Source organism: Melanotaenia boesemani, chromosome 2 (genome assembly GCF_017639745.1).
Source record: "Melanotaenia boesemani isolate fMelBoe1 chromosome 2, fMelBoe1.pri, whole genome shotgun sequence".
NCBI lineage: Eukaryota > Metazoa > Chordata > Actinopteri > Atheriniformes > Melanotaeniidae > Melanotaenia > Melanotaenia boesemani.
The window spans coordinates 33235857-33257877 of record NC_055683.1 but is presented as its reverse complement, the minus strand read 5'-3'; the positions used below and the strand labels follow the sequence as shown (position 1 = coordinate 33257877).

Below are 22021 nucleotides of genomic sequence, written 5' to 3'. Positions count from 1 at the left end.
GAGAAATAGCCATAGGTGAGAATTATAGGTGAGCTATTGTTGCAACATTTGCTTGAAAGAACTGATGCTACAGTAGTGTTTTAAGACTCCTGGTAACATTTGGTAAACTGTACACTGGTGTAGTGTCTCTAAGTACATCATGAAGTGCTCTACTCACAATCTTGAGGCAACGCAAGGCAAGAGAGACATGAAAAATGTGGAATAGAAAGAAAAGGGAAGAAATAAATGCACATCTTGACCTGAGTACATATTAGAGATACAATGTAGAGACAGAATTCACTGAGCATATTAGTCTCACTCCAGTTTGTTCTCATTTGTGGCTCTAACACCTTTAACTTTCACTTACTTTGCACTTCTTTGCCTCTGCCTGTCGTTTGTCCTTCTAACGACATTTTACTCTTAGTGTTTATGCCAGATTTTCTTACTGTACAAAAGTTTGGATGTTTTTACTTGTAAGTGACTTTGGGTAAAGCATCTGTTAATGTTAAAATGTAAAATGTAATATTTATAATCTACACAGAGCAGCATCTCTTGTCATGATCTTTCTTCTTCAGAGGTGCTTTGACCTAATAAATAGGAATCTGAGCTCTGTGTGCATGTGCCAAACTCATTTTACACTGGTGAAGAGATGATGCAGGATAAAGAAATATTAATAAGCTTGTACTTAATTCCACCGTGGGGTACTTTTCCTGCCTGTTTTAACCCTTCATTCTTTGTTCTGGGCTCCACAATACACTGAATATCTTGTGAATCTTTTCTTTAATTTGATCAGAAATCCACTCATAGCTAAAGAGGTTTCACACTTTTTGGCTTAAATGCTATCTGGGGGAAATTTGAGTCTAAAAGCTTGTTAAAAAAATAAATATCTATAATGATCTAAAAACTAATTTAATCTATAGCAATGATTTAGTATGAAACAAAACTAATTTCCATAATTTCATCACTAATACCCACAGAGGAGTGTATTTTATTATTCATTGAGAAGTTTGTTATCATACCACGTTTTACTGTAGAGTTGTTTGGTCTAAATGCTGTTTCACAGACTTGTTCACTGTGACAAGAATTAAACCGCTGAATAATTTTGCTTGCCATTGGGATGGTTGAATTTGAAATTTAAACGTATCTTCATTGCCCTTTAGGCGAGATGAAAATATAGTTGCACACTCAAGCAAATAAACGTGAACTTCATATACAATCACTTTGATGACAGCCACCATCAGAGAGTGAAAAGTTTGAGGAACTGGTGAACTGTATGTCTCTGTGGAGACGAGGGGAGGCTGTTCATTATTGGATTTGTTGAAATGTGTGTGTGAGGAGCCATTTTAATTATGTGCTGCTGTGGTTTGGGGTCTTCCCCTCTCTCCTCTGCTCTCGCTTTCTCTCTCTGCTCTACTCGGTCCAGATGACGTCCCTCCTCCTCGTTATTCCCTTGTTGGCTGTTCCCGTGACAACTCTCCTGTCCGTTAATCGCCGTGGAGACGGACGGAGGAGGGATCAAACAAAGGAGGGAGAACAACTCAAATTGGCTATACACTGACCATGTGATCTTTAAATCAGACTATCTTCCTGTCTCTTACCTCCTGCTTTATTTGTGCTCCTGGAACTTCTTTTACCTTCCCTTCCCTTTTTCAATCTTTTTCCCCTTTTGTCTCTATGAACCGTGTTCTGCTCATCTCTATTCATTTTTCACTGCTTTGTCTTTTTCTTCTCAATTCTGCTCATTCTACATATCTCCTCATCCCTCTTTCTCTTTTACCATTCTTTCCTTTTCCCTGATGCTTTCTCTCTTTCCCACTATTTCTTTTGTTGCTGCAGTATGAGCTCACCAGTTTTCAGCTGCACCAGACAGACTTTCCAAAGGTTTGTCTCCAGAGTCTTACCTGGCCACTTGGTGCTTAGTTGGTTTTCAATGCAAATATTTAGGATGCTTAGCTTGCTAGTCGAAGGATGTGTAACATCTGTGCAGGCCGAAAAGATGAAAAATAGCCTCTTGGCAACTCTGGAGCATTTACAGCAATGCTCATTAATGTGCAGTGCCTTTGTGAGATAAAGTAGAGCATAATGAATAACCAGTCAGTAATGAGTAGCAACATCAAACCTTTTCTTAATTTACCTGAAACTCAAAATAACTGATGCATCCTTGTTTCTTGTGTTTTTCCAAAGACTGTCTAATGGAGTAAACTGACATGAACCAACATGTCTAGTTATCCTGTAACATCAATAAATAATTTCTTCTGACAAGTAGATTAACCCTAATGCCTAATGCATTATATTTGGTGCATAGTTTTGGAGACCTATTGCATGACCATACCATAAAAACTTTGCTCAAAACCCTGTTATATACAATCTAATGCTTGTCTTTTGCCTTTTGGTGGATACCATGTGCATTACAAGTTGGACATATCACACAGTAGTACACATACATGTAATTAAGACATTTTAGGTGAACCCCTTGAACATGGGTCCTCCTGACTCAAGTCCCCGTCTCTAACCAGTAGGCTATCACTCCTTCAATGAATTCAGATTTTAGATTAAAAAAATGACACTTTTATGTCCTCTACTTCTTGGGTTAGGGGTCAAAGTGTTAAATTATGTCTAAATAATAAAGCTACCTGCAAATGGTCAACTGCATTTTAGCCACTGCTAACGATCTTAGCTTACATTTCATTGGTTAATGTTTTTAGGAGGGAATGCACACCATCAGTACTTCTCTTTATGTTCTTGTTGACGAGATTCATGTTTTCACTTCATTTTTCCCTCTTATGTTCCCATTCTTGTCAGCTGTGGAACTGTAATGGCTCCTTGTTTATTCTCCCACTCACTGATGAGTCTGCTTCTAACACAAACAAGCTGCTTCTATATTTAGATCATACCCATATTCTGATCATTAAAGGAATATACTGACCAATACAAAGTCTACTTCTCTGTGCTTATAGCACTGTTGAAGGGACTGTCATGCACATCTGGTTGCAGTGTCACCTAATGAGCATTCATCCCATGTTTTTGTGTATTGATCCAGTGTGTGTGCTTTGAGGGAGTTGTGTGCATGTGTGATTGAGAGCATGGTGAGAGGCCTGAATTCACAGGTTACATTTAACTAATTTTGTGTGGGAAACCCTGAAAATATCTATTATAAAAATGCAATAAATAATTGCTCAAAGAAAGCATCATCAACACGGTTGTCTTATAAAAACTAGTTGAATAAAAGAAAGTTCATATAAACGTTTAGCTTCCTTTGTCTTTCATGTAGGTAGGAGGTTAACCCTCACTGGAGACCTTTTAGGAATATTTTGCCTGCTTGCATTTGCTCCTCCAGTATAAATGTTAAAGATTGTTATATGTGTCAGAGTACCATGCACATTCTTTGATGAATGTTGGTTCAGTAAACTCTGGACTTTACTGTTCAGTCTATTACTGTTCTGTTTCACTTTTCAAAATACAGTAAATATTATAAGCTGAATGGCAGAAATCCTTACCAGTGCTTACAAAGCTTTCTTCTAAGGCTGTTGCCATGCATCCAACACTGAACTCCTTCATTGATGAGTTTTCTTATGCCCTAAAATAGACCTCATGTGTAGTGGATCCAAGAACGATGATCATCAGCAATTCTTAAAGTGTGGATAAAATGGAGGGTGAACAGCAGCTCCTATATTAATAATGACTATAAAAATATCACCCTGTTGAGCCACTGAAAAAGTCTGAAAGTTGAAAAGATAGTTAACAATTTCAGGATCAAGACAATCTCCCTGATTCTATAGTTTTGATGATCTTGAGTCTTGATCTTTGTTACCATCATACAATTATTTTCCATCCTAAAACTGTCTGGACAAATCAGTAGAATCACTTGACCATGTTTTAGTTGGTTTGGAGTGTTTATGTTATTTGTTTTTGTTGAGATTTTGGTCTTAAACATGTAATTTTAAGCTTTGTCCTTTGTTTCAGAGGCTTGATTCAGACACAGAGTCACAACCTATCAAAGCAGATGTCTGAAAAGACAGCAGGATCTGCTGCAGTCTGATGTCTTTGTTTCTTAAGTTAATTGAAGCTGTTAAAGCAACAATCGCTTCTGATTTTCTATCCTGTACATCCCATTGTAATCTGAGCACTTGCTTAATGGCTAAAGCTGGCTGAGTTGATGGATAGCACCATGTGTTTCCAGATGAGTAATTTCTTGGTTAGCTGCATTAACACTGGCTTTAGCACCTAATTAATAATGTGTTAAACATTTGTTAAAATTTAATAAGTGGCTAATTAGTGAATGAAAATGTGTTAAAGTATCACAAAGATTAGTGACAGTATTTTCTGTGTGATTCTCAGTAAATGGCCAAGCTCTACCCTCACCCTGAGTAAAAAACACATTCTCCCTAGGCTGGTAAACAACTGAGTGGTAATCGAGTTCAGACAGCGCTCCGTCTGTGAGGTTCGGCTTCAGCCTGTGCCGAAACTAACCGCTGTCACGGCTAGGATGATAAGAGAGAAAATACACAGTGAGGTTGCCTTAAGCAGAGCGACAGAGCCATGATGCTGTGATTATTTTAATCTTGCAGAGTTATTATACAGCAGAGATTTCAAGTAGCAGAAGTCGGACTGATTTATTTAATTTGCAGCGCTGTGGTAGGGCCAGCATGACCTGTCTGGAGTGGAGATTAAACATGACCTCTCCCGCTGTGGTCATGGCTGGGATATTCAGACAGAAAACACACTATTCTTAGCTTTTAAAGCAATGTGATAAGTATGTTACATCACTTATTTAATAGGAAGAAAACATCCATCCATCCATCCATCCATCCATCCATCCATCCATGATGCAGAATGATAATGAGGCGGTAATTTTAGTAGATTAATTGTAATTCTTGTTGAAAAGTTGTTGTTCTTCTCAACTTCTTCAATAATTTGTTCTGATTATTAAACTAATCTCTGTACTTGTTGGATACTAATTAAATAAATTGTTTTATAAAATCAATCATATAAAAATGGGTGAGGTTGGATAATATACCATTTTCCTCTCATTTATGTGATGCATTTGAAAGGACACTTTCTTTGATCTGTCTTTTTCTTAAGCGGATTTATAGACTGGTGAGCAGTGTCCTCTTACAGCAAGAAACTGAGCAATTTAATATTCTGTCGGAATATTAAAGATGAGTAAAAAAAAAAAAAAAAATCAACACAATGTTAGACCCTTTAAAAAAAAACTCAACAGTGTTTATTTTTTAGGAAAGGATAAGTAGACCTGAAGCAGGTGTCAGTATTATAAAAACGTTAAGGCAGACCTTTTTTAATGAATAGAAAATCACTGTTAAGTCGGCCTGTCAGCTCTGACTACAAGCTTAAAAAACTTGAGGCAGTCAAGAGTCTGTCAGCAGGAAGGAGTTGCAGATGACTTTTTCCACATGGTGCCTCTTCAACTGTCAGTACTGTCAATCATCTTGTCACTCTCATGGCAGGCTGTTCATGGATATCAGAGACCTCACTATGTTATCAACATTATACACAATAACAAACCCTCCCCTGTCTGTGTCTCTTCTTTCTTTTTCAGCTTCCTCACTGGTATTCCGTGCCATGTTTGAGCAGGAGATGGAAGAGAGCACGAAGGTGAGTTGACTTCCTTTCAGTAACAAATCTGATAGCTTTTTTTTTCACTTGTGACAAAAAATACATCAGGACTTGTGTTTTCCACGTCATATTGACTGTAACTCTGTCATGTGTCATTAAAGCTACCATATGTAGAATTTCTATGTGATCATGCCACCATTTCTGAAGGCCCATGGTTGTTGTTTATAGAAAAAAATAAGACATCACTGGCATTACTTAAGAAGAAATTGACTCACATTCTCTTTCTAAATTGTAAACATGATATATTTTTACAATAAGGCAGGTAAATGACCAAACTGGGCAATAATTTTAATTTCAGGGCAGTTGACAGAGTAAATACTAAGTTTTCTCAAGCTTTTGTGAATCTTCCAACTTGAGTTAAATATAAATTTTTAGGTTTTAGCTCTAAAGTTTAAACTTCTGATGCAGAATCACCTTCAGCAAGCAAACACTGGGTGGTAAGGTTCTGTTCTGCACAGTGTACCTTAACCATAACTGAAAAAGCACAGTATAAAAAAAACACTTTTAAGAATTTGTTATGTTAAAATAACAGAAAATACTGGGTCGCTATTAAGTCTCTCATGTTGACTTTTTATCAAGTTAAATAGAGAACTATGAGCAAAAAGTACCATCCAATGCGTGTTTTACTAAACACAAGCAAATTTATTACTGCAGTTTTTCATGTTGGACAAAATGTATTCCAAAACCTTTTTATTACTTCATACTGCCCTGTTTCTGCCTGCAGTGACTTTAGTTATTTATAAATATGCAGATATATTACATTTTGACTTCAGTGTCAGGCTCTGCAACATTTTCAAGGGTTTTATTGCAGTTTAAATAAGCCCTTTAAAACCAGTGTTAACCACCTGTTAATTTAACCTTAAATCTCATTGATTTAGAAGTTAATACACTCTACATAAGTCTGTCTGTGTGACCCAATGAATTTCTGTTTAGATTTTACTAATATATGGGGAGTCCATTTTTGTGTGTCCTCTGTGATGTTTGTATGTTTATGTGCATTTGTATTATTCATGTTGTAGAGATGTAAATCTCTACACATGTTGTGGGGTTTAGCCACCACAGTAATCAAAACATAAAAACATAGTTGAAATCATAAAATTTTAAACTCAAGACTTATTTAAAGTTGGACTGACGTATGCGGTGACACATCTGCTGGTAAGCAGGAAACGTCATCAGGAAATTAATGTAAATCAAATTAATGTGCTCTGAATTACAAGAAATAGAACAGTGTGAGTGATGCACAAGGTCTTTGAACCAGCTTTGGTTGTTTTCATCTGATAGGAGGAGGTGAGATTGAACCGCAGTGTTTTAGCCCTCATGTCAGCGGTATATTGATGCCTGCACAGCTCAAATGGGGAAATTATAAAGCACAGAGCCAGGAAATGCATCTTAATTGCTGCTTAACTGGGCGTCTTTATCAGAAATACGGAGAAATGGTGGGCCATGTCCCCATACAAATCAGGGAAAACAGATAGATGAGTAAACACTCCTCTGCAGCACTCTATAGAGAAGAGACAAATGAGCTCATAAAGAAACACTCCAATAGAAGGCTGCTTTGTTTATAGAGGGGAGTTTCAGAAACTGTAACTACAGGACTGTTGTCTATTTATGGGACACATTGAGAGCTGATTTTAAATTATGGGGGGATTTTTTTTTTTTTTTTTTTGTGCTTTGTTAAGCAGGTGATATTGCCAAAAACTATAGCACAGTATTTTGTAGATACTATTGTGGATATTATATTTAAACAACATTTTTTCTATTATATCTTGACAACAATATAACAGATAACATCAAAGACGTCTTTTGCCACACAATAGGTTTGTCAGGGGTGTAAAGGTATATGTGTCCATATTGGGATTTTTTTGGGATGGAACATTCGGTTCGGAACAGAGGCGAGCCGAGTTCCCACACGGAGTAACAGCCTTGCACTATGCTAGCAGACGTTACTGGCTAGCCACGGTTTTAAGGTGAAACCAGGGCTTGAAGACCCTCTTTCTGTTATGATTACTGTGCTGAGGTGATCACTGCCTGCAGGAACCTCCACTCCCTCATTAAGTTGGTCCCTGCCAGATGGTCAACATTGCTAACCCTGTTGATATCCAGCGTTTATCCCTTGTTTCTAGACTCCTGTTGCCGACCTTGCCACGTCTCCTGGATTTCCCCGTACCTGATTCCCTGTTAGACTTTCCTGCCGTCTGCCTTCTCTGGATTTTGACCCATGCTTTGGAGTCCGGTTTGCATGATATCATGTCTATGGTGGCTAAGCTCTCTACTTCTGCAGGCCCTCCCAGTGCGGTGGCGACCCAGCCCCCTGTTGTACCACCTGCCAGCCTTGTTCTGCCCTCCCACGAGCCTCGGTTGGTTCCACCTGAGGTGTTTGCAGGTGAGAGTTCTCAGTGTCGGCCATTTATAACCCAGTGTAAGATCCAGTTCGAGCTGCAGCCCTCATAGTTTCCCTCCGACCGGGCTAAGGTCGCTTATATGGTGTCGTTATTAACTGGCAAGGCAAAACTGTGGGGGACTGCTGAATGGCAAAAAGACTTGCTGATCTGCTATTCTCAGAAAGATTTTGTCAAAGCCTTGGTCAGAGTGTTTGATCCTGTATTACCAGAGAGAGAGAGGCGGTGCGTGGGCTGTTCACCCTGCAACAGGGAAGGAGCTGGGTCACGGACTACATTATAGATTTTCACACCCTGTCTGCTAAGAGTCATTGGAATGATGCTGCACCGTGTGATGCTTTTTATCAGGGTCTCCAGGAGGTAATAAAGGACGAGCTGGCCACCCGGAATGCACCAAAGAGTCTGATCAAACTGGAAGTTATTGCTGCACGCATTGATCTCAGGCTTCTGGAACGGAGAGCAGAGAAGAGTCGTGCCCACCCTGGTCACCGATCCGAGCCCCAGGGTAAGCCCTCCTACATCCAACCTGATCTGTCCCCTGCTTCCCCTTCCTCCAGGGAAATGGGGGAGCCCATGCAGCTCGGGCAGACCAGGCTGCCTTCCCAAGAAAAACAACGGTGACTGAAAGAGGGGCTGTGTTTCTAATGTGGTGGGGACGGTCATCAAGCTCTCCGGTGCCCTTTAAAAGACCAGACTCAGTGGGAGAAGTGAGGCGCCTGCTGAGTCAGAAAATCTTCAGAGACCTCCGATATGTTCTCTGTACCCTGTCAGCTCATAATAAATGGTCAGATGAAGCAAGTGTCCGCGTCCATTGACTCTGGTACAGACAAAGAGTTCCTGGATATCGGTCTGGCTCAAGCCCTCAAGCTTCCGAGTTGAACAACATCCAAAAAGGTTAAAGTTCTGGCCCTCGATGGCCACGTCTTACATCAGACCACTCATGAAACGGTTCCGGTAGAAGTGGTCGTAGGGGGCAACCATCATGGAGTAATTTAATTTCTGCTCATTCATTCTCCAGAAGTACCGGTCATTCTGGGTGCGTCCTGGCTAAAGAACCACAATCCCCACCTCAACTGGAACACTGGAGAGATTTTGGGGTGGTCTCCTGGCTGTTTGACCACCTGTCTCCGCACCACCACCACCCACGGCGGGGTTCCGGGACCTCTTCAACGGCCTATGCCAATCTGTCAGAGGTTCCTCGGGGGTATCATGACCTCAAGGAGGTTTTCAACTAGCATCAAGCCAACTCCCTTCCGCTGCATCGACCCTACGACTGCGCCATTGACCTCTTGCCAGGATTGTTTCCTCCTAGGGGTTGTTTGTACTTTTGTACTACATTGATGACTCTCTCAAGGCCGGTATTCCGCCGTCCTCGTCTCCTGCTGGAGCGGGCTTCTTCTTTATGGAGAAGGACGAATCACTCCGACCTTGTATTGATTTCAGAAGTCTTAACGACATAACGGTGAAGAATCGTTACCCTCTTCCCCTCATGACCACTGCTGAGCGATGAAAGATACCATGTACTTCACAAAGCTGGACCTTCGGAATGCCTATCATCTTGTCCGTATTAAGGAGGGCGATGAATGGAAGACGGCCTTCAATACTCCAACACGACATTATAAATATCGTGTTATGCTGTTCGGACTGTCACACGCACCAGCTGTGTTCCAGGCACTGGTGAATGACTTGCTCAGGGACATGGTGGGTCAATTGGTCTTTGTCTACTTGGACGACATCTTAATCTTTTCAAAAGACATGCCATTGCATATGGAACATGTTCGTGCAGTGCTTTTTCCGCCTCCTGCAAAATCTGTATGTCAAGACTGAAAAATGCGAGTTTCACAGAAGGACAACCTCATTTCTTGGACACATCATTACCCCTGAAGGCATCTCCATGGATCCTAACAAGGTCAAGGCAGTCACGGATTGGCCCCTGAGGCTTAATCAGGAAGTGGAGGCGAAGCTCTGTATACTCTGCGAGCAGAGTCACAAAACCTGCCATTTGTGGAGCATGCCCTTAACTCCCTCCCTTCTAGTGCTACCAGGCTTTCCCCCATTCTATGTTTTATGGATACCAACCTCCAGTGTTCCAGGTACAGGAGAGGCCTGCTGGGGTTCCCTCGACCCATGCTGCTGCCCGTCATTGCCAACAGCTCTGGCGAAGGGCCCGCAGGGCTCAGCTTTCAACTTCTACCGTGTATTCCAGGGCTGCTAATAGACGCCGGATCCCTGCTCCCGATTACCGTGTTGGACAGGAGGTCTGGCTGTCTGCAAAGGATCTCCCTCTTCGCTTGGAGAACCATAAGCTTGCTCCCCGCTTCATCGGTCCCTTTCCTATCACCAAAATTATTAATCCTGTAGCTGTGTGTCTGAGTCTCCCCAGGACTCTCCGGGTCCATCCCACGTTCCATGTCTCCCGGATCAAGCCCGCGAACTCATCTCTGGCTCCTGCCTTCCGGCCCCCCTCCTCCCGCCCCGTTGCTGGTGGTCCAGGGAGGGTTACGGGCCGGATGAGCACTCCTGGATTCCCTCCCGGTTCGTGGTGGACCGCACCTTGATCCGGGATTTCCATCTCGCTCATCCTGCCTTGCCTGGTGGGCCGTCAGGTGCCGGCCCTTGAGGGGGGGTCCTGTCATGATTACTGCGCTGCAGTGATCACTGCATGCAGGAACCTCCACTCCCTCATTAGGTTCATCTCTTCCACCTGCCCTGATTACTCACTCTCTCCACCTGCTCCCCGTCCTACTTAAACACACTCCAGTCTCTGCTTCCCTGCCAGATGGTCAACATTGCTAACCCTGTTGATATCCAGCGTTTATTCCTTGTTTCTAGACTCCTGTTGCCGACCTTGCCACGTCTCCTGGATTTCCCTGTGCCTGATTCCCTGTTGGATTTTCCTGCCGTCTGCCTTCTCTGGATTTTGACCCATGCTTTGAACTGACCACTGAGCCTTGCCTGTCACTGATAAGTAACCTGTTTTCTGCCTTCTCGTGAATGACCCTGCCTGCCTCATTACAACTCTTCTGGATTATTGGATTTTTCCCTGTTCATGTCTGGATTCCCTTTTTTCAGGATCCTGTACCCCACATCAAATAAGGACCTTGTTGTCACTCCCCGCTGGACTGTCTCTGGCTATTGCCTTGGAGCACCTGTTTCAATAAACACATTTCTTGTTTAATACTCCATCACCATGTGTGGCTGAATTTCCGGGTCCCCCCCATGACAACTCATTACATCTTTCGTCATTAAAATGTCCTGTTTGGGAGCACTTCCCAGTGAAGTATGTAAATGGCCAAAGACAAGTAGATAAAACGAATGTCGTGCTGGTCTTGTGTCGAGCTGTGTTCAAGATGCCTGCCTCCCCGTCCCTTGCACATGTGGATGGAAACGTGCTCTCACTGGACTGTGCTAAATTATTTTTATTTTAATGAGCTGTAAAAAAGACTTGTTTATGTTTATATTTTAACGATAACATATACTGTAAACTAAATAAAACGTAAAATGGTTGAACAGTTTGAATACAGACATATCTATATGCCTTTTTCTTTCTTTTTTTTTTTTTTTTTAAATCTTTTATTGGAGGATTTACTAAATTTTTTTTTTTTTAGTTTCAATTTAAATGTCTTTAAACATGTTCCTGTTTACACCAAAGTTAAGCAGTTTTATTTATATTTTGCAATTGTTCCCTTACTGTAGCAAAAAAGAAAAGAACACAACCATGACCTTAAAACCAAGGTATGTACCAAACAGTGATTTTGGTGTACCGTTACACCCCTTATATATATATATATATATATGTATAGCCTTCTGAGTATGATCTCTGCCACTGTCTACTGTTGTCTGAAACCAACACTGGAACTCGGAGTTGAACTTTGAACTCAGCATTGACCTCTGGTGGATTGCCAGGCAACCATTCCAATGTAAAGGATGCATGAGTGAAAAAACAGGAAGGGAAAACCTCTGGCAGAACCCGGCTCAGGGAGGGCAGCCATCTGCCTCGACCGGTTGGGGTTGAGAGGACGGTAAAGAGAGAACGTCAAGCATAACAATTTTTAGCCAGCGAGATCTGATGATAGAGAAGAGGAGAAATATGTTAATGATGCCAATACTATCATGAGATTATACATGGAAGATAAGGAGCAGAGAGATGAAAAAGAAGTGCTCAGTGAGTCATGGTTCGTCCCTCAGCAGTCTAAGGGACCTAGGGATGGCTAGACCACCCTTAGTCACAATGAATTGGCTTTAGTTGATTTTATCTGAAAAGTGCCTTGAGTATGAGGACCCTGACATTTGAAATAGACATATCTATTTAAATATGCAAAGGGAACATAAGTCTATTCCAGCTGCAAGGTACAGAAACATTTTTTTAATAATTGCAAAAGTAATGGCTGTACATGGTAAAGATGGGGAATTAAATTTGTTTTTCCTTAGCCATTTATTTTTTTTATAAATACACTGGAATGAACAGTTATTATAAATTTGGACTAACGTTGATTTGTTTTATTGGGATCACAATGAATTGGCTTCAGTTGATTATGTCTGTAAAGCGCCTTGAGTTGATTTTGTTGTGAATTACTGTTGTATAAATAAAGCTGAATATAAAATGCCCAGTAATAAGCTATCCAACAAGTGTTACACAATCCCTATTACTCTTTACCCACTATTTGTCAGTCTATTTCACATTGTATTCTTGCAGAATGTTTGTGTAACATGCAGCAGGATATTTGTTTAACCTGTTAAAACAGTTTATAATCTGACATGTCTTGTGCTTACTATCATTCCAAAAACAAAAAGGGCAACTATAGCAGACCACAAGCTGCATGCTCAGGCCTGCTTCTTTTCGATTTGGTTCTTTTATAGTGATATTATGTTGTTGGTCAAAGTTGAAACAAACACACTAAACTGTTAGTATACCCAATCTGACCCTGCTGAAAAGCCACTGGTCACCTTGGTGACGATAAAGCTCTGTTTATAATTGGTTTATTGCTCTGTTTTTCCTCTCAATGCCGGGGGAAAAGCTCAGGTTACCGTCACTGTGCCAGTGAGTGATAAAGCATATTTAGTCGGCGGCAGGCTCAGTCAAGCAATGAATACACAGGATTTACTTTCAAGTAAATAATTAAAAAATACACTGAAGTGTAGTATTGTTGGTGTATGTATAGACTGCTCTTCAAGGCTTCTTCTCATTATCTGGTTCCTGGAAGTTGTTTTGTATCATAGCAGACTGTTCCTATGTGTCTGGTAAACAAGGTGATTAAGTTTAGTTCAGGCAGAATTTTGCAAACTCACAAAATATAATGTGCTGCTCGGCATAGTTTTGAAATATTGTTATAGCATCCTTTTTTCTTCTTCTTCTCTTGCTTTTCATGCCAACAAACTGTATATTCTACTCTCCTGTCCTCTCCACCCATTCAGAATCGTGTGGAGATAAATGACATGGAGCCAGATGTCTTCAAAGAGATGATTTGCTTCGTCTACACAGGCACGGCCCCCAACCTGGACAAGATGGCTGATGACCTGCTGGCTGCAGCTGACAAGGTACAGTTTGTGTGTGCTTGCACCTGTTACTATGTACATTTACACACAAGTCTGTGTGTATTATAATAGGAGACGCATTTCACCAGACACAACACACACATACTTAAACAAATAAACATGCTTTGATATATATATGTATATATATATATATACATATATATATATAAGAAAAAAAAACGTCAGCTTGCCTATAAAATGTGTAGACTTGTTGTAGACGTGCACACACTTAAAGGTGCAGCGTGTACCAAAATCAAATATCAATGACAAAAAAATGTAAAATATTATTAAAACCTGTGTTTCTATTATTATCTATTCACTCTACTAAATAATGTCAATGTTTTTATTCTCCTAGAATGAACCATTTATATCTACCTGCCGTGGGTTCACAAACATGGCAGCTGCCATATTTGTGCCGCCATTTTTTACTATGGTGTCTTTGAATGGACAAACAGCTCTTTCTGTGAAGTGAGAACCTCTGAGCTTTAAAACTGCAGTACTGACTTTGTTTGATAGGTGCTGGTGCACCATTTGGGATAGGTGACACCTTAAAAGGTATCAAAAGTAGTTACCTGTAGTGCAGTTTATGGACTTCAGTGTTGAATTTGGGGAATCTGTGGATCAAACCACAATGTTCTAACCTAGTCAGAGTTGTGTAATATAAAACTTTTGTAGGTCTCCTTCATTCCACCAAAAGACATCTGAACATTTGCAGCCCATGGCCACAGGTTTGTATACCTGTGTAGACTTGTTGTACCTACAGTTTTGTATACCTATGGACTTGGGAATCTGTAGATGTTTTAGACAGTCTGGGTCAACTTTGTTAGAGCTTTCTATGTACAAGCAACAAACCTTTCAGGGAAGCATTGAGGTGGAATAGGTTCAATTCAGCTTTATTCAGCTTTAGACCATTGATGTTTTTAAAAAGAAGTTAACCTATCTTTTTAGTTTATACCTTTTTACTTCATTTATTTATTTTTAAATTATTCTCTTTACCTTTTACTTAGTTATTAAACTTTGTATTTTATTTTTTATTTTAATTCTGCTTTCATTTGTCTTATTTGTTATTACAGTTTTAGATTAATTTGAGCTTTGTTCTATTTATTTTATTTTTTCCATTCTAGTGTTTTTTTCTCATAGGAGTTGTCTGCATTGGGAGCTATGCCTGCTCTGGTCGCGTGGTCATTGCTATGGGGACTGTATTTGTTGGGGTAGTAGGGGCCCTGCACTGCAGCCTTATGGCTGTTGTGTGGGCCTGGTCTGCCCTGATCTGGGTCATTCCCATGGTGATGGCCTTTGTGGTCATGGGTTGGGTTGGCTCTTGGCGTGGATGGAACCTTAGGATATTGTTTCCTCACCTGGTGCCAAGACATATGTTTGTTTTGTTTGTTATTTTTTAGCTAGAGACAGTTTATTTTAGAGTAGGGTCAAGGGGTAGGGGGTAGGACTCCATGTCCATTTAGCTTGCGTGTGAGAGAATATATTTAAGTGTGTGTGCTTTACTTTGTTTTGTGGTAATCTTTGGGTGTGCTTGTGTTTTTATTATTTAAACAGTTGTTCTTATCATGTAAAACACTTTTTGCTGCTCTGATGTATGAAAAGTGCTATATAAATAAAGTTTGATTTGTATTCACAAAAGATCAAATTCCAGACCAATTAACAACAAAATCAACTCAATTCCTTGTAGTCCAGTTATAACCCAATTAAAAGAAATACATTACATAATTCATAACAGTCCAATAAAAAACAAACTACATATCGAAGGAATGAATAGAAGCAGGCCTGTGCAGTCTCTTCTTCTTGCCTTTTTCTGCATTCTTCAGTTAATCTGGATTTTTTTTCCGCTTAATTTCTTTCTTTTGAATTTGAAATTGATCCAGGCAATCATCGCACAGACCTCACTCATGAAAGACCGCAGTACCCATGAATTAAGCTTTACAGAACATTTGCAGCAGATCCTTTGGCCATGTTGAGTTTACACCGAGGCATCACATTGATGCTTACTTGGATGCCTTGGGGCTCTTTGTCGTGCTCTAAAAGCCTTCATTGGAAAGAAAAGGCTGTTATATCTTGATGGTGACTATACCACCCATTAATATATTCTAAATATCAGCCTGTTAGCATAACCATATGACTAAGAACTGCCTCACAAAGCTATAATAATCAAATCAGTCACTGAATCTTTGCAGCAGTGATCTTGTCTGCAAAAAACTGAGACTGCAAAAAGAAAACAAAAATGCATTTATGTATTAAAACAAGCCTAAAGTTTTTGCAAAGAAAGTACTGGTGTCATATGTAAGAAGTGTTTTGAACTAAGAAAAAGGCTTATTTAAGGGTGTGTTTGTTAAAGGAACCCCTGCACAGTGTAGGTAAATAGACGCATACATAAATATGGAAAGATAAATAAATATATGCTGTCTCTGCTTACCGTCTAGAACTCAGCCTCAAGTGTGTGTGAATATTACAGAAAATTGTTGTGCCTTGCAGTTTAGTAATCAAACTGAGATTTTTATTATTTTACCTCTCATATGAATGTCTATCTCATCATCACTCCCTCCTCAGTCTGCATAATCATTACTCTTCCTTCTCTTCCCCATACTTTTCCTTATTTAATTTAAACCTCCTTGTCGCTGCGATGGAGCAATTCTGTGTTCTTGTATCATTACACAGTGCAGCAGTAGTTGTTGGTGGCAGCGCTGTTTAAGTAATTTAGTTTACCTGCTGTCTCTCGTCTCCCTGTCTTTGGCAGTATGCTCTGGAGAGGCTGAAGGTGATGTGCAAGGATGCTCTGTGTCTGTAGAGCACGCCGCAGAGATCCTCATCCTCACCGACCTGCATAGTGCCAACCAGCTCAAGACACACACCGTGGACTTCATAAACTAGTGAGTTACATGCTTACAACGAGATCATCCATCTCCGGGGCTGCCTGTATACAAATGCAAATATTTTTCCCCTTCACATATGCATATATGCACTTGTATGCTCAGCTTTTTGTCAAAGGAAGTCATTAATTTTCAGAGGGAGCAATTTTTGTCTCCAGGGGAAATTTAATTTAATCCACCGATCAGACAATTTTCTTGTCATATCATATGAGTCATTTAGTAATAAACCTCCGCTGGTTACGTTAATCTTGTTGCAGGCAGTCTGTTTATGATAGAAGGAACATATTAGCATCAATAACTACTACTAATGCCCACAGAGTTGATTGATCCAGTGTTTGGATGTACAACTGCAACAAAAAGCTTTCTGTCAGACACCACCTAAATTCGCTTGTCCTTTTCCCTGTGTTTTCTGAATTCTCTGTCTCAGAGCCAAACACATTTTCCATTCTTTTGTTCATTCCTCTGTTCTCTCTTTAAAGCGTTACTACATCTGCTGGCCTTGTGCCTGCCTGGGCTCCAGCTTCCTCCCCCTTACATCCACTCCCATCTCCCCTCCCTTCCTCTCTTTTCTCCCCTTTATCCCTCTCCTGTTCTGTGCTTAAGAGCTCATGTGTGCCTAAAGGTGTTCAGTAATGCAGATTTCTGCCCCTAATCCCAGTCATTAATTGTGGTTATGGGCGTTGTGACAGTTTAATTTGCGACAGCGTTGTTGTGGTGGAGGGAAAATTGGCCACGGGGGACTCCTGGCCAGCAAAGCGTTATCAACCCTCCTGCGGACGCAATCGACAGCTACAAGAGCAGCAAAACAAAAATCAATTTAGAGACTGAATATTGAAAACTGGTGACCCGGAGGAACCAATAATCCTGCCCCCAGTAGTCCCTCAACCTCTTTCCAGACCAGTCTTTACAAGCATCTTACAGCCATTTAGTGGAGACAATAGGAGTTCTTTTTATCCTCCCTCTGTCTCATTTATTCATCCTCTCCAGGGATGTCGCAAAGAGTAAAGCCACCCAAACTCCCTTTATCTACTTTGTTTATTGAGCTTGCCCACTTTTTCAGTCTAACATGAATCTGTAGCCTGAGTAAATTTCTAAAATAAACCACAGAAAGAAATGCAGACGCAACACAAGTTAAATGAAACACAGTTTAAAGGTTTTTTTTAAAAGGATTTTTTTTTTAAAGAATTTTGTTTTTTCATAGTTCTTCTTTATCTTGTGGTTAGCACTGACGAGTCATAGCTTTACCCTCACATCGCTGCTCTCCTGCCGCTTCTCTTCGTCACCTCTCCGTTTATCTGTCACAGCTGCTGTCTTATTCTCCTCTCTGCCTGGACATCCCTCCTCCTTCCCCTCCTGCTGCGACTGCTCTCCTCCTGCCCTTTCCCTGGCCTGTTGCCTTAGCTGCAGCACACTGGCCATTACTGTGAACAGGAGTTCACTTCCTCCACAGAGAATAGGGTCAAAGGTTGGCAGGAGGTCTGGGCTTGTGTGGAAAGCCAATGAGCACGCACACACACAACAAACACACCGGCACGCCAAAACCATACATGCCAAGGCATAAACACAAGTGCACACGCACAAGCACACATGCGGCTGTTTATTTACACACAATAAACCATGAGAAATGTCATTAAAGGCCACACAGCGGTGTGCGTGATAGTGCAGCCCCGCACCCTGAGGGTGTCAGGAGGATGTCTGCTGGTGTGAGCTAGCGCTGTTAGGAGGTGATGACCACAAGTAAACTCATCAGCAGTTAATTAGTCAGCTTATCTGCACACATACTGATCATTTAAGAAGAGCGTGAGAATTTCCATTGTTAATATTATAAAGAAAATTGGGAGTTGGCCATTAATTAAGTGGATAAAATAGAAAATAAAAGAAAAGTAGCCAAAACCTTCAAACTGTGTATATATATATATAACAAACTATAGATTTTTTTAGCTTTAAATTTAACCATTTTTTTAGTGACATTTAGTTGTCAGTGACATTGTAAACTCACAACTTGATTAATGTCACAGGGCACAGTGAAGATTAGTAGTGGAGTTAGTGGAAATGAGACACAACTTGTGTATTGTGCATTGATCAGCGATACACAGAAATAAGCAGTCTGCAAGGTGCAAGCAATAAATAATGTCATTATTTCCCTATAGAGTACTACTTGTATGATGTCAAAGGCTTTTGAAATGCTCTAACAAAGAAAGAAATGCATCAAATCTTCATGGAGTTAAGAGCACGTTACTGTTTTGCCTTTTTGTTTAAAAATGTATTCACAAAAATATGCTGATTGATTTTCTGTTGACAAACTGATAAAAATAAGTAAACATTCTATATATGAGTTGAAATGATAAAACCATGAATCAGCAGATTTTATTTAACATGCCCACATATTTGTCTTAGTGTTGACTGTTACTTTGTGTGAGTTCTTCTTATTTAAAAGTGACCTCATGAGTTACAGTAAATATGTTAAAAAATATTAAGTAAACAACAGCTCTGCCAGCTGGTATGACAAATCCTTACTCCGTCTCATAGCCCCACACAGATGGATAATTTAAAAAAAAAAGGAATAAATAAGTAAAAGGGAAAAAAGAGTGTATTTGTGTGAGTGATTAGCTTCTCTGTTTAGCCTGTAAATCTCTTTTTCTTCACTTAGCGTGTCTTCTTTCCTTCCAGTCATGTGGCTGATGCGATGAAGACGTCAAGTTGGAAGTCCATGGTGATTTTGTCACCCACACTTGGTGGCAGAGGCATATCACTTGCTGGGCTCAGCCCAGTGCCCCTTCCTGGGGCATCCAAGAAAATGGCTGAAACAACCGTAGCGGTCCTCAGCAACTCTTCTATCCTAACCCTGCTGTGTCCTCCTGCACCGGCAGCCTCTCGTCTCCTTTCTCCCAGCCCTCTGTTTGCTCATGTAGGTTCCAAGACAGCAAAGCTCCTGGCTAGATATCACTAGTGGAGCTTGGCATACCGTAAATGAGGACACTACACACTTCTGTAGTTGAGGATTAAGTTAGTTAAGTAAGATCTGAACCGGCCAGCCCACAGCCTTACATGTTCCATAACTTTTGCCTAACCTATTGGAAAGCTAGAACTTTATTTTGCAAGATAGTCTTGAAAGAATTGATCCTGAAAGTAAAAAGTCAAAGTTGATCTTTGAAAACATTATTTTCTGGTATATTCTCTGATGCAGTGGATTTTACCCAGTTTCAGCCCTGAAATGCTGTTTTCTGGGGCAGTTGTTGTGTTCAGATATTGAAGTGAAAGATCAACTGTCATTGTCTGGATGTCTGATTGAAGTTTTTGTATGTCAGAAATGAGTTGCCAAAAGTTCTCCAGTTATCTAAGACTGACTTGTTTTTACAATACTGGAATTCAGTTTTATTTTTGTCATATAATAAAACCAATGAAAAATTCAGCCGACTGCAGTTAAAGAACAAACTTAAAGTTGGTACACCACGCACATTTTTTCTTAAACTTTTCTGATAGTAAAACTGCTCAAAGTAAAGCTGCATCTCTCCTCTGTGTAAGCAGTGTTGTAAATGATGTCTTGTTTGTTTAAACGTCACAGGGCAAAATAGGATTGCCATGAGGCTACGGTGCCAGGCATGGGATGTCAGTGTTGTGTTTCATGAAGTTTTTTAAAACTGAACAATGCTTTACCATTTCATGGAGTCAACTTCAACCAGTTTAGACATTTTTGTTCTGCGTGTAGATGGTCTCAGAAACTTTTTTTTATGAAACACAATCCATGCAGTTGTTGTCCTCAAAGAGCCGCCGCCGACTTCCTGCATGTAGCTGAAATACAAGTCATTTCTTTGAACTACAAGATGAGGCCTTGCCCTTAAAAGCAGCCTTTTGTTGATTTGTGTTGGGATTTGTATTTGTGTTTTGCCACTTATAGATTTGTGTTTAATATTTTGCACATTTGTTTCTTAAAATGCTAATTTGTTTTCTAAATGTAATTTGGGTTTGAAATTCTTTATGTGTTTAGAAATGTAAATGTAATTTTGCACTTCTCTGCCACCGTAAGACGCAGCTTACCTGAATGTAGTCTCTGTGACCGACTGTCTTGCCTGTAAAATACATTCTGAATTTTCTCAAAAATGCCTTTGTCTACTTCTTTAATCCTATTAATCATTTTTCTAATGTATTTCCAGATATTGACTCATCGAGGGACAGCTTTTTACACCTCGCTGCCAGATGACTGTCTCTGAGTAACATGTTTCAGTTTCAGCTTAATCCTGCTGTGATCAAAGTTCAGTCTCCTCTGTACATGCTGACAGCGAGGGCTCGTATCCAGCTGCGTAATATCTGGACTCAGCTCTCACTTATGGTTACAAGCGTGTTTGACTTGGTCGCCTTAGCCTAGCTCAGAGAACAGACAGGTTGTAATTACTCCACAGAGAGTTGGACCTCTCTGTTGGACTGTATTTTAACAGGGATTTCTTTGTGTTGACCAAAGTCGTGGCCTTGTGGGCTTTAAGGAAGCTCATCCCTGAGCCCTCAAAACACTCCCCATCAAACAGTCTGGTCACCGGTCTCTGGGGACATTGTGGCTTTGTCGCGCCCTCATCAAACACAGGGTGAACCGTTATTTGTGATATCTACAATCTAGTGTGGCTTTAAAAAAGAGCATATATTTGAAAAAAATTGACTAACTAATGAAGGGATATTTGTTTAACAGCATTTATGAATTAAGGAGGATTTTTAAAGTAGTTGTTATTTAGCATCATCTCTGAACCAACAGAAGTTGACAGTAATTGCATAATCTGTTATCTTGAAATGACACTTTGATGTAAAAACGGGTTTTGGTATTCATTAATTTTTATAATGAGGTTAGATTAGTGTTTTCCTGGTCTTCTAGTTTGAAGTGTGCCAGCTGCAGGACAAAAAGTAGTTGTGTTACATCATCTTTTCCGTGTTAGTGTCTGCAAACTCTACTCACAGTTCTGAAAACAAAATCTTCTCCCATTGTTGCTTAATGTTGCATTTGAGCTGCTGACCAGTTCCGGTATCTTTTCTCATATTTTTCACTTCGCCAAATGTTTTCGGTGGATGACAGGTCTGGGCTTCAGGAAGAACTCAGACTCTAATCACAGAGCTTTACTGTTGTAAAACATGCAGAATGGGGATTTGACACTGACCGCTGAAATAAGCAATGTCCTCTCACTGACTGAAACTGAGTCTTTGTTTCTACAGAATGTGGTTTTTTTATTGTGCAGCATTGGTGGTGCCTTCAAAAATATGCAAGTTTGTCATGCATATGTGCTAACACAACTATGTCATCGCAAATGCTTGCTTTTAATTTGTGGATAAAAAAATGAATTTTTCATATAATGGTAAATGGTCTTTATATAGCACTTTACTGTACCTTAACTGTACCTGCCCCAATAATGGTTTTTGAAAAATTTTTTGAGTCCACACAGGGATTTTCACTGCAGAACTGTGTGTGTTTCTCATGCAGTCCTGCCTGGAGATCCCAGCTATTAGGTAGTGGTTTGCAGCCTTGTTCTGAGTACAGATTTCTCCTAATTATTTGAATATTATACATTTTTTATGTACAGTAAAGGATGAGTCTTTACATTTGTTGCAGTT

The 22021-nt window shown here is 40.2% G+C and overlaps 1 protein-coding gene across 1 annotated transcript in view; it reads left to right on the top strand.

The window, feature by feature from the left end:
* Positions 1-19343, top strand: part of LOC121632178 (speckle type BTB/POZ protein) — a 105385-nt gene extending 86042 nt beyond the window's left edge. Inside the window, 7 exon segments of the mRNA XM_041973415.1 lie at positions 5537-5592; positions 7895-7996; positions 13428-13550; positions 16297-16339; positions 16342-16429; positions 19100-19148; positions 19150-19343. Of these exon segments, the coding sequence (XP_041829349.1) occupies positions 5537-5592; positions 7895-7996; positions 13428-13550; positions 16297-16339; positions 16342-16429; positions 19100-19148; positions 19150-19245 (557 nt within the window). The 3' untranslated portion in view covers positions 19246-19343.
* Positions 19344-22021: the final 2678 nt, after the last annotated feature.